The sequence below is a fragment of the Brassica oleracea genome, chromosome C9 (assembly GCF_000695525.1).
Source record: "Brassica oleracea var. oleracea cultivar TO1000 chromosome C9, BOL, whole genome shotgun sequence".
NCBI lineage: Eukaryota > Viridiplantae > Streptophyta > Magnoliopsida > Brassicales > Brassicaceae > Brassica > Brassica oleracea.
This window is the reverse complement of record NC_027756.1, coordinates 2619685-2632593: the sequence shown is the minus strand read 5'-3', so window position 1 is coordinate 2632593 and position 12909 is coordinate 2619685. Positions and strand designations below refer to the sequence as shown.

General features: G+C 33.5%; 3 protein-coding genes across 7 annotated transcripts; 2 read left to right on the top strand and 1 right to left on the bottom strand.

Moving 5' to 3' along the window:
• The first annotated feature begins 262 nt into the window (after positions 1-262).
• LOC106315775 (E3 ubiquitin-protein ligase RFWD2-like) lies at positions 263-1612 on the top strand. Its single transcript, XM_013753598.1, has 4 exons — positions 263-353; positions 553-797; positions 897-1295; positions 1389-1612. Exons 2-3 carry the CDS (start codon positions 561-563, stop codon positions 1275-1277), a joined length of 618 nt encoding a protein of 205 aa, XP_013609052.1. The 5' UTR covers positions 263-353; positions 553-560; the 3' UTR covers positions 1278-1295; positions 1389-1612.
• Positions 1613-7869: 6257 nt separating this feature from the next.
• On the top strand, positions 7870-10161 carry LOC106319534 (FHA domain-containing protein FHA2-like). The gene is made up of 3 exons (XM_013757891.1): positions 7870-8646; positions 9456-9613; positions 9807-10161. Exons 1-3 carry the CDS (start codon positions 8100-8102, stop codon positions 10014-10016), a joined length of 915 nt encoding a protein of 304 aa, XP_013613345.1. The 5' UTR covers positions 7870-8099; the 3' UTR covers positions 10017-10161.
• On the bottom strand, positions 10145-11725 carry LOC106319535 (uncharacterized HIT-like protein MT1300). Of its 5 annotated transcripts, none has more exons than XM_013757892.1 (7): positions 11393-11725; positions 11260-11315; positions 10937-11027; positions 10764-10830; positions 10625-10680; positions 10477-10530; positions 10145-10389 (listed from the first exon to the last, which is right to left on the bottom strand). In XM_013757892.1, the coding sequence occupies exons 1-7, from the start codon at positions 11582-11584 to the stop codon at positions 10276-10278; spliced, it is 630 nt and encodes a 209-aa protein (XP_013613346.1). In that variant the 5' UTR covers positions 11585-11725; the 3' UTR covers positions 10145-10275. The 5 variants fall into 5 exon arrangements, with proteins under 5 accessions (XP_013613346.1, XP_013613350.1, XP_013613347.1 ...); XM_013757896.1 differs by having other exon boundaries at positions 10625-10644; XM_013757893.1 differs by having other exon boundaries at positions 10937-11024.
• Positions 11726-12909: the final 1184 nt, after the last annotated feature.

The following is a 12909-nucleotide window of genomic DNA, read 5'->3' as shown; positions in this document are numbered from 1 at the left end:
TTTCTTCCTCAACGATTTTTCCGTATTCCGCTCGTATTGAAAAAAAAAAAAAAAGCGGAGTACGGAAAGAAAAAAAACCATGCCGTTTCGAACTTGTGGGCCCCCACAAGACCATAATCTCTTCTTCAACACGTGTCACCACCGCATTGGTACAAAGACCGCGTGCCTTCTTCGTTTCCGTTTCTTCACCTTTCCTTTGGGTGTTTCGTTTCCTCAATCCTTCAAAAACCCTAATTACACTAAAGAGATTTGCTTTCCTCTAATCCCTCTCCGGCCATCTTCTCCGAGCCAAAATTCGCCTCACTGTGAGCACCTCGAACCTCGAAATCGAATCAATCGAAGAGTTCCTTCAGGTACCTATCTCTCTACTAATCGTTTGTTATTGATTACGGATGATGATGACTCTCGATTTTCGAATTATCGATAAAGTTCATTTCTTTTGAATTTGAAACCGCTGAATATCTGTCAAAGTTTTGTGTAAGTTTCAGTCACATAACGTTCGAGGAGTTTAATCAGAGATTGTGTGTGTGTGTGGCTAACACTTACTTACAGGTACAAAGATGAATACAAATGAGTGGAGATCAACTCGAGGGATCAGACGGAGGAAAGCTGTGTTTGATCTTAATGTGGCACCCACTGATCTTGAAGGGACCTCCGCTTCCGTAAGAGCAGCTCCCATTGTGCCTAGCTGTGATCTTCAAAGAGAGTCTGTGCCTTCTCAGCCTGCTCCGGCCATGATTGATGTAGATGCTATTGAAGATGATGTCGTTGAATCATCCGCAAGTGCTTTCGCTGAGGTATGTCTGTATGTATGTTTGCTCCTTGTTGCAGTGATGGATAGGCTGTGTTTTTTTTGTAAAAAGCTCACACGTTTTGTTCTGTTGTTTTGATCCCAGGCTAGAAGTAAATCAACAGGTGCACGTCGGAGACGGTTACTGGTTGATGTAGAGTCAGGTGAACGGGTGAGTGCAGGTGGTACGACTAGATTGACTCCCAACAAACGGAGAAGGGTTCCTCCTAATCAACCTGTCATCGACTGTGAGCATGTGCAGAGTGTGTGTAGCTCAAAGGCTCCACCTCCTCCACCAGAAGAGCCGAAATTCTCTTGTCCAATTTGTATGTGCCCGTTCACGGAGGAGATGTCAACGAAATGCGGTCACATCTTCTGCAAGGGATGTATAAAGATGGCAATATCTCGCCAAAACAAGTGCCCTACTTGTAGGAAAAAGGTGACTGCGAGAGAGCTGATTCGAGTCTTCCTTCCAACTACTAGATGAACATTAACACCCACCTTTGTAAGGCTTTACTAACGATAGTTTCTTTCATCTAATGATTATGTGAATGTCTAGATTTGGTTTAGTAAACAGGATAATGGTTGTGTGTCACAGGTCTAGTGGTTTGTCTTGACTCTATCCTCAAATTCGCGTTGGAACATTGGATGGACTTCGAGGAATTGACGTTTTAGTTTGAATGTTTCACTTTGTTGGAAGAAAAAAAAAACTTCATTGGTCAAGAAGGCCATATCATTGGTAATTGTCAAATTACTAGTTGTTGTCTTATGTAATTTAGATCTTTGCAAACCTCAGTTGATGCCTCTCTCTCTGTTACTGATCTTACTATGTGTATGCTAATTCTCATCTGCATGCTGATATCTGTGTGGTGTCAGTATGAGGCAAATAGTGGGAGCTAGACATGGAGTTTGTTAGAATATCGTGATCTGGAACTAGAGTGTAATGGTAGCAGAAGATATAGAGTTGAAAAGTTCCATTCTTAAACCATTTTTAATGTTTAGAGGTTTTTGATCCATGTATCTTTACGGCTAGATCTAAACTATTTGTAAATTAATTTTTGAAGAAAAAGATATATTTTAAAACTAAACTTATGATTTTAAGAGAAATTAGGTTTTATATACATCGTTTTAGTCAAAATTAGGCGAATGCCCTCTACATAATCCAATAATACCCCTATATCTTCGTATTTGTTGGAAAAAGAGAAAACTAAAAATCACTTTTACAAATTAAATTGAAATCCGTAAACGTTGTGAGACAAATCCACATTTGCATCAAAAACATAAATATATGACGATGGTTGTATACATAGAGATCAATCTATTCTCTTTTTCTTCTCCATCTTTGGGTTTCATCATCATCACCGACACCTTCTCTCCACCGCAAAGCTGAGAGTTTGAGTACACTGCAAAGCCGCCATAGCTTTTGATAAACCTTCTTCAAAGGTAAACACCCTTTCCTATCCCTTTCCATTTTCTTACATTTTGTGGATCTTTCTCCCATATATTCTAAATCTTGTAGAAATTTAAAAGCTTCTTGGAAAAATACAGAGCTTACTGGTTGGTGTTCGTCCTCCTCCACAACGGCTTCTGGAGCACCTTCTCTTACACAGTCATCACAATGTTTTATTGGATATCTATTCTATTTATTTATTTTCTTAAGATGCTAACTGATCTTGTTAATTTTGTTTTCTTCGTTTTTTGCCTCTATTTTACTAATGTATTCCCAACTACATATACTTACTGTACATTGTTTTCAGCATAAATACTGCTGTATTACTAACTAAATATATAAATTGCAGTTAAATGTTTTTGTAACCCTTACCACAACCTATTTTGGTGATTGCATTTCACCATTTTTATAACGCATACATAGCCATTGTTTAACTTTTCGTAACCAGTACACCAAACATATTCATAGGTTTTAGCTTTTATATCATTCGGAGAAATCACCAATAATGATTCCAATTTCGTATCTATTCTATTAAAACAGAATTGTGACCCATTAATAAAAGTAGAGTCCAACAATTATTTCATCTACCTTTATTTTTTTATATAATAACTGCAATGCCAACCACCACATGATATCGTGTAAGTAGTTTTAATTTTCGAAAGTAACCAGTACATGTACACCGCTAGACGCCTAAAAATCAGGGGCCAAAAATCTTATAACTGCATCAGCAGATCTTAATTAATTAAAAATTAAACATCATTTATATTAATAAGCGAATATGTAGGGAACCTCTATTTATATGTAACTTCCGTTTTTACAAGTTGTTTTCTACTAATCAGGACCATTTAAAATCTAATTTAAATAACTTTACCACCATTTAAATTTGCCTACTAATATATTTTCTGGACTTTAAATTGCCTACTAACATTGCCTCCAATTTCTCCAATGAGAACGATATCTGAAACAACCAGCTGCCTTTTCTTAGTTTCCGTCATTCAAGGACAAATAATTAAGTTACTAACTACACTTGGAAAATAGATGAATTAAAGGAATCAAAGTTTCTAAGACGGTAATATTTTGCAGTCAAGTGATTAGTTAAACATGTTGCCATTCTACTAATCGATCTTTATGGTTAATCTACTTAGGGAAAAATTATCTTTACGGTTCATACGTTTAACCCGATACGAACATAAACTATGTCTTTTTCTACTATGGATGTAAAGGATCAGATCAATTGTGAGATTTTTTAAAAACAAAATCCCTATCCCGAATTAAACTTTTACAGAAGAACATAGATTAATCACACCAAAAGATTACCTGAGATCTTGACAGGAGCAAAGCCGATTTAAACTTCTCTGGTTTCAATTGAACATAGTCACTCAGATTTCTTCCATAGTCTTCTACGGCTTTCCAAAAACCGAATGAGCTTTACTTTTTTATTCATCATCCACCGACAAAATATAAACGTGATTAAGACAGCAGAAGCTCACAAGGTTTTGTCGGGATAAAAGAATTTGGGCCATGAACATTTAATTTATGAAACCCACTAAAATTGGGCCATGGACTTTGATTTACATAACTCATTTTTAATTGCTATACAAATTATTATGTGTAGTATTATGTGTAATAATGATGTAATTATAATTGTTATACAAAGTATTTGCGTCATACTTTGTTATATTTTAAAAAAATAATTGTTTAGAAATAAACTACCATATTAATAAAATAAATAAATTCAATAAAATTATCAAAATACTTTACTAATTATATTTTATAAAACATTACGCAAATATAATTACAGATAAAAACACGATTACAAAAAAATACATATATGATACAAGGAAATACACAAATGCATATGAAACTTGATTTATTTAATATACTTACAAAAATTATCTATTCTATTAAATTCATATTATACAAAAATATGATTATACAAACACACAAACATATAAATTATACTAGGCAAAAATTTCAAAAACAAAAAATATACTCGCCCTTGTCAATATCTAGTCAATACTATTAAATTGGAACATGTCCAATTTGATAATAGTTTGGTCCAGTGGATAAATGAAACTGAACCTTATAATTATGATGTAATTGGTGTTAGTTGAGTACTCAAATGTCCGCTATAGAATAATGTTCTTGACAGTTTTTAATTATTGTGAAAAAGAAGTGGTCCCGATTATTGTAGAGTTAAAGTGGAGGTTATTCGATATGTATTTAGCTTACAAAAGTAGTTACAATTATATAATTAGATAAATATATTTAAAAGTAAGTTCATTGGCAAAAAAGGTAATATGCCAAGGGTTTGTAAGGGCAAAAAATAATGATGATTTTGTTTTAATAATATTGATTATAATTATATCAATATTAAAAATAAAAGAAAAAACCATGTTTAAACTTATAGTAAACTTTTAAAATTTAAATTATTAATTTCTCATTTCACATGAAAATATAATTTAAACAATTTTATGACAAGTTAGAGTTACGACATACAATCAAAAATACATTTCTTTTTATGACAAGATTTTGTAAGTCGTTGTTATTTCTTATATCACTGTTCGATGTTAAGTGTATGGTATAGGTTTAAAAGAATTAACACTGTAAGGGTAAGAGTTCGGGTTTGATTCCGACTATTCAGATATTGTTTTTTTTTTATGAGAGATTAAAACTCTATTTGAATATTTATAAAATTTAGTTCGGATTCGGTTTGGATCATTACGGGTTCAGTTTCAATACATGTACTCATTTAAATTATGTAAAATATTAAAATCCAAATATATCATGTATTCTATTAAATCATGATTATGACATATTGATATATGTTTAGTCCAACAAATTTGTAACCACCATTTTAATTTCATAATGATTGGAATCCACTAGATTATTTTGTAACCACCGCTTTGATAACTTATATAAGTGGTTTCTTTTGTTTCATGGTTACATAGGTGACATGGTTTTTATTTACATTGAGTCAAAATTTACAAAACTCATTTTTAATTGCATGAAAAATTACTATGTGTAATATTATGTGTAAATGTTATTATCATTATATATGAAATCAAATCATGAAAATTTGATGAAAAAAATATAATTTTATCTATTTAATTGCTATTTGATTACTAAACAAAATTGTAACTATACTTTCTTTCTTTAAAAAAAATAACTATTTAAGAATAAAGTACAAAATTAATGTGCGAAATGGTTATGGCACAAGTGTATAGTTTGCAACATCATAAATTCAATACAATTATCATAACCTCTTACTAATCATTTAAAAAAAATATTTTACACAAATATAATTACAATAAAATACACAAATATGATTACAAAGAAAAAATAAAAATTAAATTTCTAAAAAAATGTAAAAAAAAAATATACAAAAGAGTTGGTCAGAATCTATAGATGATTATGTTATTAGTTATCCCCCGTATACATCCTATATTGGTATGTACATGACACGGTATAATAGATCAAAATTACAGCAACAAAACAAATCTTTAACTACGTTCAAATAGTGGTAAAAATTAAAAATACAGAAAATGTGAGATGTTTTTATTAGAAAAGAGATTAAAATGTATACAAATATAAAAAATAAATTTCTAAAAAATATAAGATAAAACATATACCCGCCCTCTCATATACTCAAAGGGCGGGTCAGAATCTAGTAAACTATTATTTAACAACTAAGAATGATATATACTCCAAATGATTTTAATGATTTCAAGCATACCTATTGGTGTTCTTAGCCGCTACTTTTCTGATTATCATTTTTCTATTTTATTACCCAATATTGCTGTTATCTGTGTTTTGTAAATGATATACTACCTACTGATTACTACAAATGATATTAAGGAATGTATTTGTCTTACTGATGGTTCATCTCAAATAAGTATTCATTTTTCCATTCATAAAGTAAGGATAATCATTGCCAATAACAACATAAGCATATATAAAAGAAAAAGAAAAAAAAAACATAAGCATATATATATATATAAATATAAATATAAATTAGAAATATTTTTTCATCCCCTAATGAGGATAATCATTGCCAATAACAACATAAGCATATATAAAAGAAAAAAAACATAAGCATATATATATATATATAAATATAAATTAGAAATATTTTTTCATCCCCTCATTAGTTCTCATCTCAAATAAGTATTCATTTTTTCATTCATCAAGTAAGGATAATCATTGCCAATAACAACATAAGCATATATAAAAGAAAAAGAAAAAAAAAACATAAGCATATATATATATATAAATAAGAATATAAATTAGAAATATTTTTTCATCCCCTAATGAGGATATTGTTTCAAATGGTAATAGAAAATTGGCTAGTAATGTTGCTACAGATGTTGCTAAATTAACATACAAATTTCCTAACTAACAATTAAGAACAGGATATACATACCATCAGTAACCTCTAATTTTTGAATTATCGTAAACATAGTTTACTACCTACTATTGTTTACCATTACTCAAAACATCTATACATTTTCCCATCATAAATACTACTGATTTTAGCCAATAATTCTACAATTAATATGTAATATTCTCCGTAGCCTAAAGCCATATCCGATGTCTTTATCAATATAAACATATCACAATATTGGTTAACACCTAAGAATAACTACTAATGATTCAAATTATCATATACACTATTAGTTAAACGCTAACACTGATATATGTTACTTAATTAACAACTAAGAGATGTGATATCCTCCCTACCGATGGTAGCCTCTAATATTTGAATTATCCGATAATATAGTTTACTACCTACTCTTGTCCACCATTACTTTTTCCCATCATATATACTAATGATTTTGGCTAGTTAAACGCTAACACTGATATATGTTACGTAATTAACAACTAAGAAATGTGATATCCTCCCTACAGATGGTAGCCTCTAATATTTGAATTATCGGATAATATAGTTTACTACCTACTCTTGTCCACCATTACTTTCCCATCATATATACTAATGATTCAAATTATCATATACACTATTAGTTAAACGCTAACACTGATATATGTTACTTAATTAACAACTAAGAAATGTGATATCCTCCCTACCGATGGTAGCTTCTAATATTTGAATTATCCGATAATATAGTTTACTACCTACTCTTATCCACCGTTACTTTCCCATCATATATACTAATGATTTTAGCTAGTATAGCTACAAGATCAATATGTAATACTTTTTTTGTAGCCCAAAGCTATAACTGATGCCTTTACCATTCCTTTCAGTAGATCAGTAACTCTATTAATTGTATAATATAAATATTTTACAATATTAGTTAACAGCTAAGAATGATATTACTAACAGAGTGTATAATTTTGTTATTTTTCAACAAATCTTCTAGATTTTGTCTAGTGAAAAGCGCAAACACCAACCACAATCGCGTGGTTTAAATTCTACGTAGTCACAGATTTAAAAATGAACATGTGGCTATCACTTTAAAAATCATATCACATATTGGTATTTTACTAGAAACGTGGCTTATACATAGGGGTAGTATTGAAATACCATTACCTATTTGTTACAGTCTTCAACCGTTCTAGAGAGAAATTGGTAGATTCTTAATATTGACTTATTTTATCTCACACTGAAATTGCCACTAATAAATCAATTTTTGGTTATCCTATAATCCGCCCATCTCGCAACTTTGATCCGTGAACCGAACCGGATTGGGAAAATCAAACCCGGTCCTTTCTATCCAAACCTGGGATAAGCTAATCCTCTCACCCAAACACACACACCTCCTCCCTCTCCCGAAACCACGATCAATTCAATTCAATTCAATTTCAATTTCAAAGCCAATTCGAAAACGAAACTTCCTCCTCATGGCGACATCCATCGAGAGCAGCGACGTGGAGGTTGGATTCGCGAAGCTCCAGGGCGAAGACTTCGAGTACTACATGCAGACGTACTCAATCGTCCTCGGCCGCAACTCCAAGAAATCCACCGTCGACGTCGACCTCTCTTCCCTCGGCGGCGGGATGAACATCTCCCGAAACCACGCGCGGATCTTCTACGACTTCACGCGCCGCAGGTTCGCGCTCGAGGTGCTGGGGAAGAACGGGTGCCTCGTCGAAGGCGTTCTCCACCTCCCGGGGAACCCGGCCGTTAAGCTGGATTCGCAGGACTTGCTTCAGATCGGAGATAAGGAGTTTTACTTTCTGCTTCCTGTGAGGAATATCCTAGGTGGGCCTAGGCACGTTGTTTCTGGGCCTGTTGGGCCTTATAATCAGTATCCTGGTTCTGGTTCAGGAAAGAGAGGCGGGAGGGGAAGAGACTACTTTGAAGAGGATGATGATGATGATAATGTGAGGAGGAGTGGGAAGAACTCAAGGAGAGAGGGGTATGGAGGGTCTGCACCTGCTTCTGTTGGTATAACTAATCTTTTAGCTTGATCACTTGCTTGTAATGATTAATAGGTTTTGAGCATTGCTCTGTAGTTCTATACTTGAAAGAGTTTTGGAGCTATTGAGTTGGTCATTAGTGTGGATCAATGTTCGAAACACTGCTAAGCTTTAGATCGTTCTATATGGGATTATTGATTAGGCGGAGCGTCTGGACCGATTTTTTGAACATCTAAAACAATTTAAAAAGAAATTAGTCTAGAAAAATCGTTTTGTTTAAGTTTCATAGGCGGCTATGCCGATTTTTTTTTTTTTTTTAATTATACAGAGGTATTAATGGCTCACATAAGTGGTCTAGACTATGTCACGTGTTACCACGTGTCGGTCCCTTATCTCTGGCGATGCCGAAATGTTAATTCCCAAGTGGCCGGGACTCAAACCCTGGTAGCTTCACCGTATTGGACTTTTGCCCTCGAGTTAGTCACCACCAAGAGACAAGCCCTGGTTTTTAGAACCTTGGTGTGGATCATTTGAACCCAACATTGCTTATTTTGATTAGATTGTTGTTTGAGTATATGATCAGTCACCACTTAAGAATAGGTGTATGGTTCTTGTTTTGGTTTATTGTTGGGTTAGATCGCTTACTCTAAGAAAAGTTTCATCTTTTGATACAAACTTACTTTGAACCATGATATATAGTTCCAGGCGTTTGAATTTTACTTAATTTGTGGCTTTTCTCTTTATATTTGGATTAGTAGTGGGGCCATTGATTCCGACCTGAGTTAAGATCATTCTTTTTTATTTATTTGGGAGACTGTATCAACTTAATGTTTGCAGAGAGGAAGGGAGAGGGAAGAACAAGGGCGGATAGGGAAGCTGATGATCAGCAAGTTTTGCAGCTTGAGGAAAAAGATGTTGTGTCATCTGTTGCCAATGTGCTTTCTGACTCATGCGGTCCAGGAGAGTATATGGCTATGGAGAAGCTTCATTCCGTGGTTAGTTCAATACCATCTCTTCTTTTGGATTTTGATGTTCGGACGAATGTTTCTATACATTTAATAAACTTGGCAAACATATACTCTGTTCCTACATTTTGCTATATAACTGAACCTTTCTTGTGGTCATAAAGTTTAGAATCTCCCATTGTGGTGATGAGGCATCATAACTGTGTCTATATATCTATGACAGATACTGGAGAATTACGGGAACATATGGCATCACAGTCGTGTGAGGAGATACCTAACACCTGAGAACTGGGCAGTTCCAGAAGCAAAGGGTAAAGCATGGTACGGACTGCTGATGCTGCTGAGGAAATACCCAGAGCATTTCGTTATCAACACAAGGTCAAAGGGCAGGGTCACTCATGAGTTTGTTTCCCTTGTCTCCCTTCTCTCCTGAAACCACCACATCCTTTTATTTTATTTTTTTTTCCTCGAACATCAAATGATACCACATCCCATCATGATTAAAAATCATGTGCTTTGGTTAGTGCAGGAAGTTTCCTACTTTTTTTTCTGTAAATAAGATAGTGTCAGAGGTTACTTTTGGATGGTTCTTCTCTTATGTTTAGATGGGCTTTAACTCTGAATATGAACTATACAGAATATAGTCCTGGATTAGCACAGTGTTTACAACAATGGGTCTCTTGAAAAGGGACTTATGATGAGGGCTGAACGAACTGTTCTTCAGGAACTCTGCACAACTGTTCTCGAACACGCGACGCCAGTTGAGATGCTTCCTTGTCCAGTTGCAGTGGCTGTCTCCGCAAGCTCTGTTATAAAAAGAATAACCACCAAATCATACAACATACAACTTTCATAAACCTTTCAAAATGTAATGTTGTGATCTTGTTTCGTACCTCAGAAGCCCATAAACAGTCGCGTTTCTTACGTGGGATTATGTGAATGTGCGTCTGAGAAAATGCATAAAGAAAGAGAACTGTTAACAGAAACTATCCCTCCTCAGGGGGATTAAGAGAAACATAAAAAAAATCAATATGTGCATACGTGAAATATCACTTGCCCAGCTGCTGCTCCGTTGTTAACCAGCAAGTTAAATGAATCTGATGAGAATTAGAAATCTTGGTTCAGTGATGAATCTACCAGCAGTAATGCTGATGTTTTTTGAGAATATACAGAAACATACCACTATCTGTAGCTTTAACAATGGCATTACTGATGAGAGGCACTTTGGAACACATGGCAGCAACTACCTGCATACTCCTTGGAGGAGACCTATTAATCAAAATCTTATGCGCGTAATACATACTTCTCAATACAATAAAAAAACTTTCACACAAGGTAGGACGAGGAACTTACTGAGGGAGGAGTTTGCTCAAAGGTTGGATAATGTAACTTTGGAATGATAAGAGAGTGCCTGAAAATGCCCAGATTAAAAAGTTGATAGCTTCTAGAATTCAAGAACAACAACAAAGGCAAACCATGTTCACAATCCAATCCACTAACCAAAGATTCAAAAACCAAACCGCACTAAGTATTGGAGGGTTTAAGCATAGTCTTAATGCTTTATACGGAATTATTATTTTATTTATAGACTGCGTAAACCCATTTTTTGAACACTGGTCTTACACTCTTACTACATAGAATGACAGCACATTAAGAGAGAATGAGATTTTGATTACCCATGAATAAGTGGGCTCGTATCCAAAATGCACAAGCACATGTCATCCTCGTACAACTGCTTCAAAAAAAAAAAAGAGATTAGTTAGTTTATGTTCTGTTATGTTTTAAGAAACAGGAAGATAAAGTTTAGACCTTTATACATGGAGACTCGCCACGGACAATCTTGCAGAAAACGCAGTCGTTTTGGAGATTGGATGATTCAACCTTCTCGTCTTCTGATGAACCTGAGGTACAATCGGAAGCCCCGAGAATGGAGCCACGTGTCGGGTACGGAGAAGATGGGTTGAGATGGGAACAGAGGATCGCGAGCCTTCTAGCTTCCATTGAACTGAACAAAACGATTCTCTGATAGCAAACAGCGAGGATGAAGATTGAGAGGATGGTGGTGTTTTTGTTTTATCCACAACCATCCATGTGATGTGATGACTCTCTGTCTTCTCGTGTTGTTCATTAGGCAACTCGGATATAAATATAATCCCATAATATGGCTTTTACATTAGGCAACTCAGATATAAATATAATCCCATAATATGGCTTTTACATTAACAATTCATATTTTCATTTAAGCATAGATTATAATTTCTGCGTGTTTGTAGAAATAATATCACTTTTTCATGTTTCTAAAAACTTTGAAATCTCTATTATTGTTGTTTATGATATTTTCAATTTTAGATTTTCGAAAAGTATTTTCTTATATTATACAATATAAAATTTTATTTTTATTTTTTCATCTTTGATTTTATTTTTTCAAAATTTTAGAACAATAATTTTTTTAATAATTAGAATTAGTTTTTCATTGCTTACAATTTATTATTATTAACTAATAATAGTACATTAAAGTTTTTTAAAAAGTAAATCTTTTTGAAACTACTTTTTCAGAATAATTTTTTTAAAACCTAGGGAATACATTTGAATGTTGTAAACATATATTATGGTAGTGATTTATGAATGTATCTAATAAAAGTATACAACCCATGATGATGTTGGGTATCAATGTGATTCCTCTGAACCCTCTTGAGGCCAATAATTCCATACTCCTCGGCCTCCTATAAGCCTGTTATATGAAAATTAAGCCTTAGTATTGTTGTTTTTTAATATATGCATGCATGTGTGAGTCTTTGACATGAGATGTCTTATGTATAGATGCAACTGTTTGGTTTATTAATACCCAACTTCTAATATCTATATATTATATGAAGTTTTCAGTAGATCGATGGATAAAATTGGGTGTTTCTTTGCTTTATTTGGGTGCTTATGGACCAAATTAGAAGCTTTTCACCGGAGGATGTAACATCATGATTATTGGAAGGTTCTTAAAGTAGAGTTTTTAGCAGAATATAATAAGCTGACTCTTAACTTTTAACTAAAAAAATTAAGAATCGGCTTTTAAATAAGAGTTTAAGAGACGGTTCTTAACTTTTTTAGTTAAAATTTAAGAGACGGGTTCTTATATTCCGTTAAGAACCACTAATAATCATACTCTAAAGAGTTCTTTATAAATGTAAAATGAAATAAAGAGAGAAGTAGTCGATATTGCTTTAACATTGACGTTTGACTGACACAAGAAGCAATCAGATTAATATCCATACTCAACATTTTATGCTCCATTCATATTGAGCCACACACGTGATGGTGATGCCATCTTGGAA